The sequence below is a fragment of the Dendrobates tinctorius genome, unplaced genomic scaffold (genome assembly GCF_039654945.1).
Source record: "Dendrobates tinctorius isolate UK_male_01 unplaced genomic scaffold, ASM3965494v1 ptg000070l, whole genome shotgun sequence".
NCBI classification, from domain to species: Eukaryota; Metazoa; Chordata; class Amphibia; order Anura; family Dendrobatidae; genus Dendrobates; species Dendrobates tinctorius.
In genome coordinates this window covers 69958502-69979821 of record NW_027361738.1, presented here as the reverse complement: position 1 = coordinate 69979821, position 21320 = coordinate 69958502, and the positions used below count along the sequence as shown (strand labels likewise).

Here is a 21320-nt window from a genome sequence, read left to right as displayed (position 1 = left end):
AGTTCACTCACTAGGTGCCAAACACTTGGATTGCTATTATCTGCGCAATGGAAGGGCTAAATAAAAAACAAACACGTTTAATTCTGCTCTGCATCCACTATTTCAACATGAAAATCTGGTGAAAGGGCTCCTAATTTCACTTTCAATCAAGGGAACATTAGCAGAGATCTATCTCTGGGAGCGTTTACTTTTTCACTTGTATGACAGTCATAAGCAGCATGCCCAATCATAAGCGGTAGGAGATATGCAGTATAAAAAAGAATACAATCCAGAAAAGCATAGAACAGGCTTTACCTATGTGAGCTATGTAATGACAAACAGGTATGCTCTCCTCTGTCATCTTGTCACCTACTGTGTAGAGTAAAGCAGAGCCATGTGTCATTACAAACCCCTCTTGCAGATTTCATCTTGCAACAGTTAGTGTTGGGGTAGGCGGAGTAGAGCAGAGCTGTCAGTGCCCTGAGTGCCTGGAGATTGAAGCTGCAAGATGTGTTTGTAATAACACGTGGCTCTGCTCTACTGAGAGATAATAGAGATAATAAAGGAGAGCTGTGTTGTGTGTCTCATACAGGTAGAGCCTGTTCTAAGCTTGTCTATGAGCTTGTTCTTTTTTCCTCCTGCGTATGATTTAGCAACATCATGCAGGGGAAAAAGTAATGGCGTCTTTGCTAATAAATTATAACCTTTTACTAGCTGATCTCTTCGCAAATAGATGAGAAATAAAAAAAAAATAAAAACTAAGTTTTATTTGGATCTTTAGTCACTTTATCATGATGTGGCCTCTTTTACATTCTAAAACTGGAGAAAAGAACAGATGGGCAAATTTAGTCGAGTGGAATTGAATTCTATTACAATTTTACAAAAATCTGCAATCTGGTGGGGATAGAATATTTGTAATTCACTCCATGTAAACTCAGCAAAATTGCAGCCACCATCTTGCTAAATAGAATTATTGACAGAAAAAAGGTTAAAAAGAAGAAAAAAAAACTCCACACCTCCCCACTTATCTGTTCTACCCCATTGCTTCCTGTCTGGTCCTCTCTACCTCAGTCATGTTGGGTTCCCAGCCCATTATTCACTCTAGGCCAGGGCTAGAGTGAACTCCGGGCCAATGGAGACACAGAGGATCAGATGGCGGGGACGTCCGGAAAAATGAGTGATGAAGTGACTATAGGAGAATAACTTTTCTGTGGACAGAATTTCCTGGTAAGGCTACTTTCACACTTGCTTTGTTTTGCAGCGCGTTTTTCCCCGCAAAAAAACGCATTAAAAAACGCATACAAATGCTGCGTTTTTTTCAAGCATTTTTATGAGCATGCATGAAAAAAACGCAGTGTTTTTATGCTTTTGTATGCGTTTTTAGTGCGTTTTTACCGCGTTTGCGTTTTTTTCCAACATTATTTGGCCCCTCACACTAACCCAAACCATGACTTTACTAACCCTAACCCTGACCCTAACCCTGACCCTAACCATAACCCTGACCCTAACCCTAACCCTGACCCTAAACCTAACCCTTAACCAAACCATACTAACTCTAACCCTAACCCTTAACCAAACCCTACCCAAACCCTAACCCTAACCCTAAACCCTAACTAACCCTAAACCTTAACCCTTAACCAAACCATACTATGCTTGCCAATGCGCACATATGCACACCCATAGACATAATGGGTGTCTTGCTTTAAAAAAACGCATTGCGCGCATGCGTTTTTTTGAGGCAAGTCGGACGCCCAAAAAATGCAAGAGGATGCATTTTGTGCACCCGAGCGCACACCACAAAAAACGCATGCGCGGAAAAACGCATACAAACGCATGTGCATGCGCACATAAGCGCATCCCATGCAAAATATAGGGGAAAAAACGCATGCGTTTTTTAGCGCTAAAATACAGCGCAAAAAAACGCAAGTGTGAAACCAGCCTAAATTCCACGCAAACAAGCAAATTCTAATTTGTCCCCATTCCACTCATTTCTAATGAAAGGTCCTCTTTTCTCAATGGGATCCTTGTGCGCTGCTGCCTAACCTGCCTACCCCTTGTCCCACCTTGTGAGCACCGTATATCTCAGACCCCTTTTACAGATCATATTATCCTGTTTTTCCTTCCAATAAACATTACATTTATACTAACACTATCCCTCCCATCTTCTACACGTAAGATCCATCGAAAGGCAACATTTGAGGTGACAATGTGCAATAAGAGCGCATTTGCTTTTCTCAGACCTAAAGGTTAAATTATTTTGATGATAGGGAGAAAAATAAATCTGTTTTCGGAGTATGGTAAGCATTTCCTTTTACAGAATTTCTCTTTTTATTACATCGGCAGCATTGTTTCCATGGCAACAGCTTGAAAGTGAATGTTATTAGAAGCTAAAGTGAAGTAGAATATGGAGTATAATGAATAAAACACTCATTGGCATGAAACTTTGATTCAGTATTTCCCTCTGTCAAAAAAAAGTGACTTCTTTTTTCTATCATTGTTCCTTACAGAGAGTGAACCTGTCCTTTGATTTTCCGTTCTACGGCCATTTCCTACGTGAAATTACAGTGGCAACTGGAGGTAAGTACCACTAGACTTATCAACTACAAGAAATTGTGTATGGATTTCCTCCCGGCTCGGAATCAAGTAATATACCTACGGCGCCTGGAAAGTAAACAATGGAAGGAGTCGAATACTTTAGGAAGCCATTTATCGGAGAAGTTAGGAGTTCAAACCTAGGGAGAATAATTCTCATGCCTCATGATAGTCAAATGATTGAAGCCTTTTAAGCAGAAAATTCATTTTTCATGGTTTTGTACCAATGATTATATTTTCCTCTCCTATGCTTTCTGGATATTTCCTAGGGAGCAATGAGCACATCCAGTGTGTGACAAAATTCGACTCACAGATAACAAGGTTTTTTTTTTTTGTCTCGATGGTCTTATAGAAGCAATCAGCCCTTTCTAGAATGATGTGATTTGATTTTTGTTTTCTTTATTTATATATATATGATTCTCCAAGTCAGTATAATTACACAGATACCAAACATGCATAGTTTCTTTTTTATTTATGTGGTCAACAATTTTGTGGAAAATTTGTAAAAAAAAAAAAATTTGCTTGTCGTTATTTTTCGAGATCTGCAACTCTTTCAATTTTCAGGATATGCAGCTTTGTGAGGACTTATGTTGCGGCTCACAAAAAAATGCAATTCTGGCATTTGTACTTTTTTTCTCGTTACGATCGGATAAAGTTATTTTGTATTTTGATAGATCAAACTTTTACAAATGCAACGATACCAAACATGTGTACGCTTTATTTTTTAAAATAATTGTTTAATTTTTAATCTGGGAAAAAGGGGATGATTTAAACTTTTGTGTTTTTTTTTGGTTTTTTCATATTTATAAAAATAAATCCAACTCCACCTGCGGATGTCAAAGGCACATGATGTCTGATTAAATCAGCCATCATCTACCGGGAAAGATGCGTTCTTATTGTGCGGGCCCGCATTAAAGTCAGGGACACGTATGTGTACTTCAAAGATCATGAAGGGGTTCATGAAGATATTTTTATTCGCAAAAAAACTCAGCAAAAGTACAAAGTAAAAACATTAGAAAAATTGACAAGCTGCGGATTTAAAAAACGCTGCAGTTCTCAAATTCAAGCAGGAAACAAAAAAATAAGCGGGTTCATGAGAATTCTGAAATCTCATAGCTTTTGCTGGTACTGTAAAAAGTGGCTTCTTATTTGCATAAAAAATGCTGCAAAAAAGGCTGTACAAACTATCTACTGTATCTATTCATCCATGTGAATATCAGGGCCCAAAAGTCTGAATTGGGGCCCCCCATGGACCCTTGGTTGCTCTTGAACAATCCATCCGATTCCCGAAATCGCATCACGTGGGCCCAAAGGGGGGATACGGAGCCCACATCTACCTCCTTAGATGCCATGGACAGCTTCTCCTCCTGCTCTTAGTAGTGTAGCCTTCTTCATAGACTACACAGTGCTCTTGTCCTTCAGCCTCCATCAATTGGAAATCACTTTGCATGGAAAAGCTGCTTTTCTCTTGTAGGAGACTGATGGGCATGTCTTGTCACATGCTCCTCTTTCAGCAGTCATTTTGATAGCAGGCTGGATTAACAGGTGGGATCTATTTCACAAAGGAGTGAATTGCCTCGGAACCTGTTATTCCTATATATTAGTAGGTGACTCAAACCAATGTCATGTTAAGAAAAGAATATAAGTCTTTACTGCTTAGGCAATATGTAACATAGTGATTACTCTAATCCACTTTTAAAGTAGTTGCCTAAAGTTCCTATCTTCAGGAGCACACAGCTCCCCTGCCCACTCATTCCTATTTGAAGGGGCTGGTGAGCTCCTGAAGATGAAGAGTTCAGTGCAGCAACATGGCTGAGATGCTATTCTGAGCTACTACTCTCCTAATTTGTTAGAAAAGGCATCTTTGCCTCTGCAGCTTCAGTGCAGCACAGGGAAGCTTGGAACTAGCTATATTTAACAATTCAGCCAACTTCAGAGCAGCGCTTTCAAGCTGAAAAGCAAGCAGCTTGCACCAATGCTCTCTCTGCTGTGACAGTCTTTCGTAAGGAAGAGGGGCATCAAACTGTCCCAGAAACTGGACTCTATCTTTGTCCCGGAAGTACTCTTGAAGGTAGAGAGGACTGAGGCTCCAACCATACCATGCTCCTGCAAAACCATGATCCATCCCCTCCCCTACACCATGAGGCATGGGAGAAAAATGTAAGGTGAACAAGGCACAAAGACAAAAACAGGGATAACAGAAAGCAACAATCATACTAACAGTTACCAAAGGTAGAGAGGTATGTAGGTAATGATAGGAATGTACCAACCAAATGGGAATAGGACAATGAGGAAAGCATACACCCCAAAACAGCACAGAAAATTCTCCTGTAACAACAACCATGTCCTATTCAGCACAGCGTCTCCAAGGAGCTAGGAAGCAAAGCTTTCACTGCCATGACAGATAAGGTCTGGCCAGATATATACGGAGAGGTAATGACCGGATCAGAAGCAGCTGAAAATGGAGCTGCAAGTTTCTGACCAGCAAAGAAAGGGTCATCATTAGTCTCTTCAGCACCAATGGAAACCGAATCCATTTAATATGGGATCCAAACACACAGGCTAAATTTAAGTAGTAATCTTCCAAACCCAGATCTCCCAGGAGGATGTGACACACTCGAGACATTTTGCCTGGGAAACCAGCTGCGCTAAAGTGGCTATTAACCTAGGCTACGAATAAACTGGAGCAAATTTTTAATAAGAGGTGAATTGCAAAACATGAGAAAACCCCTTTAAATAGGTTGCCAGAACTAATATCATCTTCAAGTTCAGGTTGCCCTAGCAGCCTGACGTATGTGTGCAGGCAGAGTAGGAGACTGAAACTCAAGCCAGAAGTCTGAGCATCAAAGTAAAAAGTAACTGGTTGTTTATCAAATGGACATGACAAATTTGCACCACTATTCCTGTGTTTTTTCCTTCATGAATATGTTGTGTGGGTGAATAAGATATAAGACTTTTTGGAACCCGGGTTGTTGGAGCTCCGCACTGGACTTGAATGCATGCACTGAAATCATAACATATTTAGCAGGACATCAGCATATACATCACGTACAGTAGTCATAAGCTGAGGAATTTGGCCTTTTAGCCCTTTCGGTTGCATTTCCTGGGAATGTGTCCATCTTGCCTGCAGGTAATCTGTACATCTATAAATACCGTGAGCACAATGAAAAGTGCTTGAATAGGTTTGCAACGTAGAGAAAGAAACAGATGGCTGTACTGTATAATATTACTGTATAATAATGTTAAATATAGCTAGTTCCTGTATAATAATGAAGACTTGTAGAGGAAAAACCTCAACAAGGTGGAATTTAGAACACGTGCACTAATTTGTGTTACGTTTGTATCACTTGCCAATTAGATAATTTTACTGTTCTCTTATAGTTGAAAGTAATATAAAAAAAACTTGTCCAATCAGCAAGGGCATTAAAGAGGACCTGTAGCTTTCTACAAAAAATTGAGTTAAATACTGTACCTTGTAAATTTGCCTAGCTCCTCTGATATTCACATTTGTTGCTTTTGGAGCACATTATGTGAAATCTCTACTTATAGTTCAACTGGGTTCACCCTCCTAGATACTGGTAATCATAGATCGTCATCTGATCTAGCAGTCTGAGAAGCTGAAAACCTTAGATTGACAGTGTATGGGAGATAGTGGTAACATCACATGTCTCCAGAATAAACTCTGAAGAAATGCTCAGTTGGATTGTAAGGAGAGATTTCACATACTGTGATATAAAAAACAACAAATTTGATTATAACTGCAATGGAGGGACGCAGCACAAAATGGAAAAAGTGTCAGAAACAATGTAACTCAAGGATTTTTACAAACTATGTAGCTCAGCTTTTTTTTTAGCAAATGACAGGTCCTTTTTAAGTAGAATCATGCTACCAGACTTAGACAATGCACTAGTGTGGCACTCAGTCATGTTGTTGTCATCTACAATAACTCATAAATAGACCTTTGTTCCAGGCTGTCAGCTTCACTAATTTCTGCAGAAACTGTAATTGTAGACTAGTGAAGAGCAAACCCATGGATGTTCAGGGCCGGACGGACTTTTTAAAAAGTCCGGTTCGAAATCCGAACTTGACCCCATACCCTGAACTCCATATAAGTCAATGGGGACCCGAACTTCAGTGCTGTAAAATGGTCAGAGTAAGGGCTAGGGGGTTGTAAAAGGAAGGAAAATGGGGGTAAGAGCAGTGGCAATTGCCCAGCAAATAAATGTGAATAGGAAAATAACTTAAAGGGGTTATTTCACCATAGTAATCATGGTAAAATAGGAAGTAAATGAATAAAATAAAAATTTAACAGTGCCCTCAAAGAGACTGAGTCTTGCTACCACCAGTCCAGTTAAAAATTTCACCCACAGAGCTTGGGGAAAAGTATCCCCACAGACGCAGCTTACAAACTTCACCCCCGACCATGGGGAACAGAACCCCCAACAGAAGCTGATTCAAATGTCACCATAGAGCATGAGGAACAATACCCCCAGATAAGATTATTAAAAAAAAAGTCTGCTTCCAGTAGCATATTTTACAAATGCCGCCAATGAAAAGCTAGTAGTATGATTTTGGATTGAGCTGGAGGTTCGCAGCGAGGCTTGCTACCGGCAGTCCAGTTAAAAATTTCAACCACAGGGCATGTTTCCACATTTTTCCCACAGAAGCTGATAAATTTCACCCACAGAGCATGGGCCAGAGTACCCCCAAAGAATCTTCTTAACAATTTTACCAATAAAGCATGTTTTTACTTTTCCCCCACAGAAGCGGATAACAAATTTCACCCAAAGAAGCTAATAAGTGATAACAAATTTCACCCACAAAGCTAGTTTCCACATTACACCCACAGAGCATGTTTTCACAGTTCCCTGAGAAAGCTAATTAAAAATGTCACACACAAACAAAGAATGTGAAGCAAAAAAAAAAAGCGGTCTGTAGGAGCGCTAAAGGAGAGGCAGAAACCAGAAAAGGAAAAAAGGGTAAAAAACAACTTTTATTCTTCCTCCAAAAGTTGTTTTTTACCCTTTTTTCTGGTTTCTGCCTCTCCTTTAGTGCTCCTACAGACCGCTTTTTTTTTTTGCTTCACATTGTCTTTTCCTCCTTGAGGATTAGCGGCAGGAGCAGCTTGGAGGGCAGTTGTTTGTGGGAGAACCTGCGTTTGCTGAGCGGTTCTGGGAAGCTCTGGGACCCCTGGTGTACACTTACAGCTGGGATCGGTCTCAACACCACGTCCGGAAGCCGTTGTGAGATGGACTGACCAGGAGAGCGGAGGTTGCTGACAGCCACATGCAGTGCCCTTCTGGGCTGCGAGGACACTCTCCCCAACTACCATTTACGTTCATACCGTGGTTGTGCAAGGGTGGCACAACCCTGCAAGGTGCGGACCTTATCGATTTAGTTAGGAAAGCAACTTAATATAGGTACACTCATTGCGCCTCTCTTTGCATTTTATTTTTCACACACAAAGAGGCACAGTACCCCCATGAGCAGGGTTGCAGAGTACACACAGCTGCTTAAAGACACAGTACTCCCACAGATATGTGTTAAAGAATACACAGAGGCTTTTGGCACAGTACTGTCACAGACATGGTTAGTTAAGTAAGAGTAGAAAAATATTCTTAGATCTACATCACTCTCACTGTTACATTTGAAGATTATTAAAACTTTTGGTTACACACGGTACTATCACAGACATGGGTGCACAGTACACATAGAGTGTTTTTTTAAAACTGCGCGCACACAAAACCTAACACTGTCCTGCTAGCTGGGTCCTGTCCCTATGCTAAACAGAGCAGAAATAAAAATAAGAATCTTAAACCAGGAGGAACAGCTCCAAGTGGAGGAAGAGGTGGACATGGTGACTCGTGCATGCTACAGCTGAAACTCCACTGTTGGCTGCTGCTGCTCGCACTGTCTCTCCAGCATATGCAAGGTGGAGTTTCACCTTGTTGGTATGTCACATATCAGCCGATGGGCAGGAAGGCAGAAGTGATGCTGCAGAGCAGACAGTCGAGCAGCAGCAGTTTGAGTAGGAGGAGGAGTCAACTTGAAAAGATAAACATCCAGCAATCTTAGGAGGTGGTAGGACATGAGCTAGAATGCCTTCCGCCTCTGTCTCAGTCGCCACTTGCTTTACCCGGTGGACAGTTAGGGAGAATTAACATCTCTGGCCATGCTTACTGGTCCATCTATCGGTGGTTATGTAGACATTGCCACTGATGGCATTGCACAGAGCACATATGATTTGGTCTGCAACATGTTTGTTTAAAGCAGGGATGTCTCACCTGATAAAGTAGCGGCGGCTGGGAAGAGTAGATTTATTTTTTTGCAACAGTACTGGAAAATAAATAGCACTCCTGAAAAATTGGAATTGACGGTGAGATGGTTGATTCCAGTTACTTATTTCCCAGAGTTTTAAAAAACACACACTAGTCCAGAAAAATTACTTTTGGAGTCTAAAAAAGGCAACGAGGCTACTAAAAAACACACACTAGTCCAGAAAGAAAAAAAATTTTTGTGTGTCTAGAAATGGCAACTGGTCAGGTAATGCCAATTACGTATTTCCAAGACTACTAAAAAAAACACACACAAGTCCAAAAAAATTATACAAACACACATTAGTCCAGAAGAATTATATTTGAGGCGTAGAAATGGCAAAGACATGGTTGATGCCAATTATTTTTTTTCTAAACTTCCAAAAAACACACACTAGTCCCAAAAAAAAATTTTGTGATTAGAAATGAAAACAAGACAGGTGATGCCAAATATTTATTTCCCAGACTATTAAAAAACACACGCTAGTTCAGAAAATTTTATTGGGGGGCCTAGAAATGGCAACAATTCACTCATTCCTATTGTAGACATCTAGGTCGAGCCCTGCCAGAACCTAATTATTTGGTGGTATTATTATAGAATCAAAATTCCCTTTCTCTTATTCCTGTTCCTGCTCAATATGATATCTGATTGTCTTTCTTTATCTTTACATGTACAAACAAGGCTATTTAGTATGAGGGCGCGTTCAGACATCAGTGCTGGTCCAGTCTCTTACTTATTTGCACAGACATCTGAATGCGCCCATCCTCAGATAGACAAGAGGGAAGAGAGAGAGTGCTTAAAGAATGAGTAGACTGGGAGAATATGACATGTAAAGTTTGTATTCGTTGATGTTTTTTGAGCCAAATCTTTCAAAATCAGATACCTTGTTCATGAATTTTACACAAAATAAAAAATGCTCTTATTTTTTATTTTTAATATTTTCTGTAACTTTCTACCTCAAAAAGCTGCATGTTTGACTTATTTCAATCGCTTTTCTCTCCGGTGTCCAGCGCCATACTGTCATGATCCAGTCCGTGGTTTGTTTCTGATTATTCTCTCCCTGGGATGGTCATGCAGGGGTTAATTTTTCCTGCCTTGTTTTGTTATCTGTCTGGCTATTTCAGTCGCTTTTACCTGCAGGCTTTGTCAGTTATATTTCTAGTCTCTGGCTTGAGCAGCTGACCCCATTATACCCGGATTTGTCTTCTGCCCGTTTACCTAGGTCCGGTTCCTGTTTCCCCTTGTGACTTCGCTTGTCGTAGTACTCGCTCTCTGTGTTGTGGACCTCTTGGTATTTGACTCGGCTTGCCCCCTGACATGTTCTATTGTCTTCTGTCTCTGGCTTTTCTGCTCCTGACCGGCTCTGACTTCTTAGACTTGTTCCTGACCATGTGTATTGCTGTGACCTCTGGTACTTCATTCCCTCTCTGTTGCTGACCCAGCTTTTCTGACTACTCTTCCACCATCTAGTGGCTCCTGCCTGCTGCTCTGTGGTTTCTCTGTGACTGTACCCATTTTCCTTCACCTGCACCCCCAGGTGGAGGTTTGTGTGCTACTGCGCTGCAGCAAGCATTACACATACTTCTCTTCTCGGTGACATCACGTTGCGCTCCGCGTGAGCCAGAAGTGATTTTTACAGTGTAAGCCTATGGAGCAGACGAACAAGGCTCCAAAGGCTTTCACTGTAAAATAGACCCAAGGCTCACACATAGCATTAGCCTGCTAGTCATAATTATGCCAAAGTCACTCAGAAGAGGAGAAGAACGGCGCTGAACTCCGGAGAGAACGGCGGTAGTTGGGTTATAATAACACAATCATCCTACATTACATGCATGTACACACAGTTAATTAATAAAATATTTAGTGGGAGTGCATCTTTAAAGGGAGCCTGTCAGCGGAAAATGATTGGTCCAACAGTTCAGTGCACCTACCGGTGTTCCATCTATCTCTGCACTCTTCCTATGAGGCCAGAACTGTCAATCAAGGAAGAGGAGCGAAAGATTGGTGCAAAACAAGCAGGTGGGAAGGTGCACTGACCTGTTTGACCACACTGAAGGTGCACCAAGCGCCAGTGCTTAGTTTGAACAGCTATTTTGTGCTGATAGACTCCCGTTAAGTATTATTAGAGAGGAGTCCTTTGTCGTGTCACAGTACTACAGCCATGGACTTGTGTAACGTTCACTGAGTATTCATCTGTAGAGAATATGGGCTAACAGGTTTGTGAAGTAAGGAGTTCTGGCTGTAAAGGTTTAACTTTGAAGAACAACTCCTCGCACAGTCATGATTCTTTTACATTAAACTGTCATTTTTAGTGTTTGTTGACTGAAGGATAAAATAGGGATTCTACCTTTCTGTATCGCAACTCAGGTTTTTATCAAAATCTATAATAATGTATGTATTTATCCACCTGGGGAAATCAGAAGTGTCAAAAAAATGTACCATAAGTACCAAGTAAATACAATGGGCTTTGCGGCCGTCTGTTATGAAAATACAGCCTCAACTAATAAGAGTCTTTTGTACTAGTTCTGTATATGACAGTTTTCTCGAGACAGATGCAGTGGTGGGATCCACATTTAGCAGACATTTATGGCTTATCCTTCAGAAAAAGTTAACACAGTCTGATAATGATGGCAACAAAACATCCAGAGTACATGAATGTTATACACAAACTCCAAAACAATAAATGGAGAAAAAGGATGATACAATGCAAAATAATACAAAAGATTATCTTTATTATTGTATAGAGAATAAAAAATAGATAAAAAACAACATCAAGAATACTCGAACCACAATCCAAAGGACACGGATCAAGGGACTTAAGGTAAGTACAAATTTCAGGTACTTACCTTATGTCCCTTGATCCGTGATCCTTTGGATTGTGGTTCGAGTATTCTTGATGTTATTTTTTATATCTATTTTTTATTCTCTATACAATAATAAAGATTATCTTTTGTACTATTTTGCATTGTATCATCCTTTTTCTCCATTTATTGTTTTGGAGTTTGTGTTTAACGTTTATCCTTCAGAAAGTAAGGCCTGGAGGACTTTTCCCAGTGGTGTATCCGGTTTTAGTTGATAACACGCAAAATATTTCTGGGTGCCACCCTGTAAGAGGAAGAAGCATTGACCTACGGGACCATGGTTCTGGTGCTCTGTGGTGACGTACTAGTAGATAATGTGAGGTCAGAGGCGTTGCACTGAGGGTACGGAGGGGGGGGGGTTGTGCAACAATATAGAGGAATGTTTTTTATGCATGTATAATTTTTCCATTTTTTTATGTTACACCCACAAGCTTTTTTTTTGTATTTTATTGGACTTTCATGTGATATACCAACACAAAGTCGCAAGTATGTGTTAAGTTTAAAGCAAATGTTACATGGTTTTCTAATTATTTTAATAGTATAAATATGACAATTGATATGTGCAGTTTATTCAGCTTCCTGTTATCTGATAACCCTAATTGAAATCCTGAGTCACCACTTGCCTCCAGAAGTCACATAATTGGTAAATTGAGTCCACCTGTGTGCAATTTATTGTCAGTATAACTACAACTGTTCTGTGAAGGCCTCAAAGGTTTGTCATAAAAAATTAGTTATCAAAAAGCATCATGGAATCCAAGGAACACACTAGACAGGTCAGGGATAAATTTGAGGAGAAGAGTAAAGAAGGGTTAGGTTATAAAATAATAGCCCAAGCTCTGATCATCTCATCTCAAGCAGCACTGTGCAATCCATCATAGAAAGTGGAGGGAATGTGGCACAACTGCAAACCTACGACCACATGGCCGTCCACCTAAAGTGACATCCCAAGCAAGGAGAGCACTAATTAGAGAAGCAGTCAAAATTCCCATGGTCACTCTGGAGGAGCTGCAGAAATCCATAGCTCATGTAGGAGAATCTGTCCAGCGGACAACTATTACTGATATTCTCCCCAAATCTGACCTGTATGGAAGAAGCCATTTTTGAAAGCAAGCCATAAGAAGTCCCATGTGCAGTTTGAAAAATGATATGCAAGTGACACAGCAAACATGTGGGAGAAGGTGCACTGGTCAGATGAGACCTTTTTGGGCTAATGCAAAATAATATTTGTGGCTGTTAACTAGCACTGAACATCACCCTGAAACCACCATCCCAATTGTCAAACATGGTGGTGGCAGCATTATACTATAGGAAGGCTTTTTTTCAGCAGGGACAGGGAAACTGGTCAGAGTTGATGGGTAGACGCATGGAGCTAAATGCAAGAAAATCCTGAAGGAAAATCTGCAAATGTCTTTAGACTGAAGCATAGTTTCACCTTCCAGCAGGACAACGACCCTAAACATACTGCCAGAGCTACAATGGATGGATTAGATCAAAGCCTAGTCATGTGTTTGAATGGCCCAGTCACAATCCAGATCTAAATCCCATTGCGAATTTGTGTCAAGACTTAAAAATTGCTGTTCACAGACGACTTCATCCAATCTCACTGAGCGAGAGCGAGTGTGCAAAGAAGAATGGGAAAAAACTTGTATATTTTTCAAATAATTAGAAAACCATGTATCATTTCCTTTACACTTCACAAATATGTTACTTTGTCAAGGTATATCACATAAAATCCCAATAAAAAACATTTCGGTTTGTGGGTGTATGGTGAAAAGATGTGGAAAAGTTCATGGGGTATGAATATTTTTTCAAAGAACTGTAGATCTTGTAAGGCAGTCCTCCACAAATTACACATTGATGGTGTCCAAAAAATGTAGACAATTTGGCGCGCCCCACAGGACCGTGGGGTACTCGGTACCGGGCCGGACGGTTCTTTAAGGGGGGATGTTACGGCAGCAGTGACCCGGTCCGTGGCCCTGGGCATCCAGTAAAATCCATATATATAAAACTGAATGTATGTATGTGTGTATCACCAACCAATCACGAAGAATCTTTCATTTCACCAGAGTTGTTCAAAAGAAGCTGAGCTGTGATTGGTTGCTATGAGTAACAGTTTTCCTTGCAACCAATCACTATGTATCTCGCATTTCACCAGAGCTGGTTAAAAGAAGCTGAGCTGTGATTGGTTGCTATGAGCAAGTTTTCCCACTTGACTACACCTCAGCAGACACTGACATGGTGGGAGAAATCTAGCATCCCTGGGAATATAAGTTCCCAGCCATTGCCTGCTCCCCAGAAAGGAGCAGCGAGCTCATGACAGAAATGGATCCCCCCTCCTGTGCCTAAATACGCATCACACATCCTCCATACCAAACCGTCAAAGTGTGAAAAAACGGATCCGTTGCAGATTTGCAAAAAACTGATGCACCGGATCTGGTTTTTGGTTGAATCCGTCGCAGCAGCCAGTGTATGAAATTTAAAGGAACAGAACTTTGGAAAAGGGGAGAGAGAGAGACCCCAGGGTCTCTTAAAGGGATCATTGGTATGGAAGTTAGGGCAAATCCACACTACGCTTTGGTACTGACCCCAGGCCTTTCTTAAATGGATCTCCGGTATGGAAGTCAGGGCAAATCCATCCACCACTTTGGTTCTGACCCCAGGCCTCTTTTAAAGGGATCCCCAGTATGGAAGTCAGGGCAGTTGCCTTCAAATGCTCTGGTACAGACCCCAGACTCTCTTAAAGCGATCTCCTGTATGGAAGATAGAGCAAATTCCTCAGCGCTCTGGTTCTGATCCCAGGCTCTCTTAAAGGGGATCTGTCACCCTTTTTATCCCCTATTAGCTGCCGGCATAGACATCAGGGGCTTATCTACAGCATTCTGTAATGCTGTAGATAAGCCCCCAATGTAACCTGAAAGAGAAGAAAAACACGTTATATTATACTCACCGAGGTGGGCGGTCCAGTCCGATGGGTGTTGCGGTCCGGTCCGGTGCCACCCTTCTTCATGCGATGACGTCCTCTTCTCCCGTCCTGAAATGGCTCCGGCGCATTGCTCTGCCCTGTTGAGGGCAGATCAGAATTCTGCAGTGCGCAGGCGCCAGACCTCTCCCGACGCCTGCGCACTGCAGGACTCGGCTCTGCCCTCAACAGCGCAAAGCAGTGTGCCTGCGCCGGAGCCATTACAGGATGGGAGAAGAGGACGGCATTGCATGAAGAAGGGAGGCGCCGGACGGGACGGCGACACCCATCAGACCGGACCGCCCATCCTTTTTTTTTCCCCTTTTTTTTATCCCTGGGGTCAGAACCAGCGCTCTGGTTCTGACCCCAGGCCTCTCTTAAAGGGATCCCCGGTATGGAAGTGAGGGCAAATCCACTCTGCGCTTTGGTACTGACCCCAGGTCTCTCTTAAAGGGATCCCCGGTATGGAAGTTAGGACTGTTCCACTCAGCGCTCTGGTTCTGACCCCAGACTAACGGGATGATGTGGAATATTAGGGGTAGTAGTCCAGTGGCTTTGACGAGATGATGTGGGATATTATAGTGAATGTGGCTATGTGGAGTGGGTGGGGCTCTACACTCAGCTTTATATATATAGATATAATCATTATAATTTGTTATAACTAACCGTAGTTAGTTACTATGCCCAGGCAGCACCAGGCTCTTCAGCTAGTTAATAAATAATGATGATAGGGTAGTTTGTAGAGGAAATAGTTTGTGATGCCACCCTTGGTATTCAGAAAGGGTAGCCTACGCTGCAATGCAGATCCACTGGGATGGTGTTACGGCAGCAAAGATGGTTAAGCTCTCTATGGGTAGAGCTGTGTCCCAAGGCAGTTAGGATGTTGAAAGTGATGATAGTGGCTGTTGTGGTGATTGTGGTGCATGGCAGGTGAGATGTGAATGACTCAGATGACACAGCAGGGTGCAGTTTCCAATTCTTTATTCACAGTTCACTTGTGCACAGATGCGATGTCCTCCAGGTGAGGAGTCCAGCAAACTCCCAGATAGATTGGAATACACCTTTCCAGGACTCCCTTCTGTGTGTTTCCCTCCTGGCCATCTCACTGTGCTGGTTTCCGCTCTCCTGCCCTGCACCTTCACAGTGTCCCAAGCCAGCAGCCGCGGACCTTGTCGGGCGACGTCCTCTGAGTCCCCTTGCTCCTATATATGGCTGCCTTTTTGACGAATGAATGTGGTTGTGGCTGAGGTATGTACAGCTACCCCAGCCTCCGGCTTGCTCGCTGAGTCTTGTAGTCCTCCACTAGTCTTAGGGGCCAGCTCCTCCACTGTGACCTGGTCCCTCCAATGTGGATGCGGGCCCCACGGGTGGCCTCCGCACTTCCTGTGCCCCAAGGACCCCTTCTGTCCTCCCGGGAGCTTCTTTCAGGCTCCCCCACAACTCTCTCCAGCTCTTCCTACTGCACTCCTTCTCTGTCTCCTCACGTTCTCTCCAACTCTCCTCAGACTCTGTCAGCCCTCACTCTTTCTCTCACTCCCCTCTGACTGACTGACTCTTTTCAGAACAATCTTCTTACCTCAGCACTAACTCCTCCCACCAACTGTGACTCTCTCAAGCTCCGCCCCTTCTCTACCTTCCCCACTCATTCCTCAACACCATTTCCTAGCCAGCCTAGGATGAGGCCATCCTCCCCAAGAGTACACCGAGATGCCATGACTGAACTGGTGTGTATTGGGTGCGAGTGTTAGAGTCCTGGGTAGTGCTCCCTCCCTACCTGAGAGTGGGATACCACACCTCTGGATGAGGTGCAGTACCTCTGTGGCAACTGGACCCTCAGGGGCGCCACACATTGTTAAAAGTGTATTTCAGTTCACAAAACTAACCTATCAACTGGATAAGTCATAGTTATTAGAGTCGTGTGGCCTTGAACGATTGCCAAAATGGGGGACCTTGGTCATATGTTCTCTACTAGCCATTAGGCCACAGCCAGGAGGAATAGAATGAGGTGGCTGTTTGGGCAAATGGCATGCTGCTTACTTCATTGTATCTAGGAGTGATGGTAGCCAAGCCTATGATCAGCTATGTTAGCAGTGCCATATACTAAAATGGAGGACCATGGAAGAGTGGCTGACATAAGTTCCTGGTTCAGATGATCCGAGAGAGTCCCAAATATTTGTTTTTGTCAATTTACCATTTTTTTAAATCAATTTAAAAGGTATATGCAAATAAGCCAACAAATTCTGGATTTTCACAGTCTATATCCGTAGTAATGATAACGGCAAGAAGCCATAATTGTACGACTGAAGTAAATGACATTGTCTGGAAAGATTGCAATGAAAATATTGAAATGAAATGAATAGCTTCCTTTAAAGTTATTTCAGCTCTTAAATTGCTTTCATACCTCACAAAGACTGAAAAGTTTGATTGATTGATAGAAACTTGTGAAAAGCCAAGTACAGAATCATCTGAATGTGGAGCAGGATGATAATTAAGATGGAACTGATAAAAGTGCTAAGATTTATTCTTGATGACTAGGTTGAAATAGAAAGCAGAAATGTAGGGTTCTGTGGGACATAAACAGCTGACTTCACCACTGTGCATATTGGGATTAGAAATGAAGATTAAATGTTTGCTTAGATTTCTGATCTTCTGACACAACAACCAGAAATAAGTTTACAGAACAGTAATTGTTGCATATAATTGTTGAGAAGACTTGGCTATAGACAAACATCAGGCACGATCAAAGAAGACAGGTTAACGGAGCGCCAAGCTGACGGTCAGTAGGGAGGAGATGAGGCAGCTCCTGCTGGGTGCCTCAGGAGAGGAATAAGACAATGGTGCAAGATACCCCAGTCGCAAGGGAGGGCGAAGGACACAGATGAGGTTAAAAAATGTTCTTCATTTATTGATATACACAACGGGTTTTGACGGAACAACTCTGTCTTCATCAGGTAACAATATGCACCATAGAGAAACATCAAGCAGAGGGGTCATATGTTTAGGCTGGCAATATGCCCTCTCTGATTTTAACTCGGCTAGTTGACTATTCTCTGACTGATAACTCCACCGGCCAGCAGCTACTCCGCAGACACAACCCAAGAGTCCCTGCAGTAAATCCCGATCCTTGTATAACAGTTAAAGGCTGAAGGCCAGGGTACCTCTGGGACCTGCTAAATTGAGGGACTTGCAAAAAGTCTGCCCATGGAAGCCCTATTAGGTCTTCACATATAGTCCACACTTACAGCTAACAAATTGCTGAGAGTGCTCATTTTTAAGTTTAGATTGGAAATTGAGATTATTCACTAAGGCTCATGTACTATGGTACGCTTTCTTGCAAAGAAATAATTTATATCAATATGGTTGCTTATTGACAGTACTAAAACCCTTTGTAATATCCCATGTCTCACTATAAAGTGTATCTCTGCTTAACTGGTCTAATATTAAATTATCAATTCCATCTATATCACAGGTTTCCTATAATGCATAGGGTCTGCTTTATATATTAGGCATTAAGCGTCACACCACTTATTTTCTTTCACAAAGCCAAATTGCAAAAGACAGCTCCATACAACATTTCCCATCTCTTTCTCTCTGCATCAGCTCTCCAATTTATAAGATAGATCAAGGAAGGACAAAAGAATAAAAGATTAAAATTGCTATTTATACTGGAACATACTGAGGGCATCAAGATAATGAGCCGTAAGATTTTTTTTTGTATCTTGCATCAATTTGCTCCATAATAAGGTAGAGGAAATGTATTATATGTCTCTTATTGATCCTGCACATTTTATGGTGAGAGGAGAACAGAATGTACACGTTACTCCTTCTCAATAATGCTCGTTAAGCTTCGAGAAGTCATTTATTAATGTCTGATTTGCAAAAATTGTAAAATAGTCACATAAAAGATATGGCCAACTGGTTATAGTATTTAAAACAGTTTGTTTTGGGTCCAAAGTATTTGGGTGTCAATTGTCATCTATTAAGGGGAATATAATCTGAGGACAGCATGAAGTAAGGGTTAAAACACTGAATTTAGTGATGTGTCACTTATTGGGCTGTGTACTGTTGTTTACTTACAATGAATGTTTTACCACCATGACATTATCATTGCTCAGGCTAACTGCCTTGTGCCAAGTCGTCTGACCACGCCCCCTCCTCTGATCAGCAGCTCATTGTCAATAGACAATTTAGATAGAGTCTGGTGCGGGCAAGGTCAGCTGTGATGTGGCAGTGTCAGCTGTGGTGTGAGTGAAATAAGTTGTTGTGTGGGTGGGATAAGCTGTTGTGTGGGCGAGATAAGCTGTGGTGTGGGCGGGATAAACTGTGGTGTGGGTGGTGTCCGCTGTGATGTGGGTAAGATTAGCTGTGTTTGTGGATGTCAGCTGAGGTGTGGGCAGAATCAACTGTGCTGTGGGTTGAAATAGGCTGTGGTGTGGGTTGGAACAGCTTTCTGAGCTTTGCTTTATGCAAAAAGAGCTTTACTTGTGTCACAGCAGCTGCATTAAGCATACTAAGTGATACATTGTTGGATTCAGGGTCTTTTTTCCTACATATAGTGATTGATACATGGCATAGCAGCATTGTGAAATTTGGGCTACTACAGTTGTGGCCAAAAGTATTGACACCCCTGCAATTCTGTCAGATAATACTCAGTTTCTTCCTGAAAATGATTGCAAACACAAATTCTTTGGTATTATCTTCATTTAATTTGTCTTAAATGAAAAAACACAAAAGAGAATGAAGCAAAAAGCAAAACATTGATCATTTGACACAAAACTCCAAAAATGGGCCAGACAAAAGTATTGGCACCCTCAGCCTAATACTTGGTTGCACAACCTTTAGCCAAAACAACTGCAATCATTTTCAGGAAGAAACTGAGTATTATCTTACAGAATCGCAGGGGTGTCAATACTTTTGGCCACAACTGTAGGTAGCCATTTCTAGCCACTAAATAAATAATAAAAGCTATGGGAGTTGCCACCCAGAAATATAAATAACTCGCCTGTGTCATTATACTAGAGGGTCCGTTGTCATTGATCACTTTTGCCAGCTATTCAGGTGCTCTACATCAACAGATCAGCTCTTGCTCTTCTGCGATGCTCTGTCAATGGGGCGTAACTGCTGGTGTCATGCTGATTGACAGACTAACTGCAGGGAGTTTGCCGTCAATCAGCATGACATCCTTATTGATGTTCCGTCAGCAGAACACAGTGGAATAAAAGCTGCTGTTCTGTCAACATGACGTCAGGGGAAGCCGCTGAATCGCCGGCAGTAGCAGTCTGTGATGGCAGAGATGGGTGCCGGGCACAACAGGCAGATAAGCAGCAACTACCTGCCTGTTATTTCTTAGGCCCATAGTAGAATTTTTTCTCCCAGATTACCCCTTTAATGCAGGCTATTCATGGGTCTACAGGGTCTATCTATCTATCTATCTATACTAGGATGGGGGGCCCGATCCAAATCTTGCTCCGGGGCCCATCAGAGTCTAGTTATGCCACTGGTGCTGTTATTCAATTATGTGCATAGCTTTTCTTTGGTCACTGTACTATGTATTGGTATGATTTGAGCACTGTTTGGTGGTATTTACTATAGCGCTGCTACGTAGACAATGTACAATATATTATTCTTGTAGTGTATGACGGCAGCATCATCATTATTTAGACCACTGTATGGGAGTGCTATTTAACCAATGTACGGCACTATTTTCTTGCACAATACAGTTTGGTGCTTACATTGAGTTGCAGTATGAAATTGGATGTATCTGTGATTCAATTTAATAGTTATCCGCAGATTGATCCATCACATGTAAGAAAATAAGCACTAATACAATATTTACCGGAAAACTAATTTTCCTTTGGATTTTCCGCTATTTGTTTGCAGTGTGAATTGAATTTCCCCAGTCCACCTCTGCTTATTATAGAGGCATTTTCTTATTATATGCTATGTTGTAAGAAAAAAAAAAAGTTTATCCCCAAAGGTAATTTTCTCCATAAAGGATTTCTAACACGATTGCAATTTCAAGATCCTTCTCTGCCTTGTGCACAAAGGGCGCTGATTATATATTTTTATTTTTCTCCTTTTATTCTAACAAAATTACACTTTTTTTTTTAATCATTTTTCCAACTGTTCAGCTCCTCTTCCGACAGAATGGATGTTTATAATTTGCTTTAATTTGTGCTAAATTACTGAAATTAGAGATGTGTTAGACATTTCTTTGCAGTCAGCATCAAATTTTACTTCTTTCATTGTTTATAATATAACAGTCAAAAGAAATACTTGTGGTCTGGAGGATCCAGAGTAATGTACAGTCTAGACTGGGTTACAATTAGAAGAACGCCAGTTTAGTTATTACTTATTATGAGACTGGAGAATGTGATCTTGAACCTAATGTGTCAGATTAAATAGAAATCTGTCACCTATTTTTTCACATATAAGCTGCGGCCACCGCCATCAGGGGCTTATCTACAGCATTCTGTAATGCTGTAGATAAGCCCCCTATGTAACCTGAAAGATAAGAAAAACGAGTTATATAATACTCACCGGGGGAGCGGTCCGGTCCTGGTCCAATGGATGTCGTGGTCCGGCACCTCCCATCTTCTAGCGATGACGTCCTC

At 41.7% G+C, this 21320-nt stretch overlaps 1 protein-coding gene across 2 annotated transcripts in view; it reads left to right on the top strand.

Moving 5' to 3' along the window:
- Positions 1 to 21320, top strand: part of PLXDC2 (plexin domain containing 2) — a 674841-nt gene that overhangs the window by 380841 nt on the left and 272680 nt on the right. For both annotated transcript variants that reach the window (XM_073581846.1, XM_073581847.1), the window contains exon 4: positions 2487 to 2556. In XM_073581846.1, coding sequence (XP_073437947.1) covers positions 2487 to 2556 — 70 coding nt within the window. The remainder of the gene's footprint in view (positions 1 to 2486; positions 2557 to 21320) is intronic.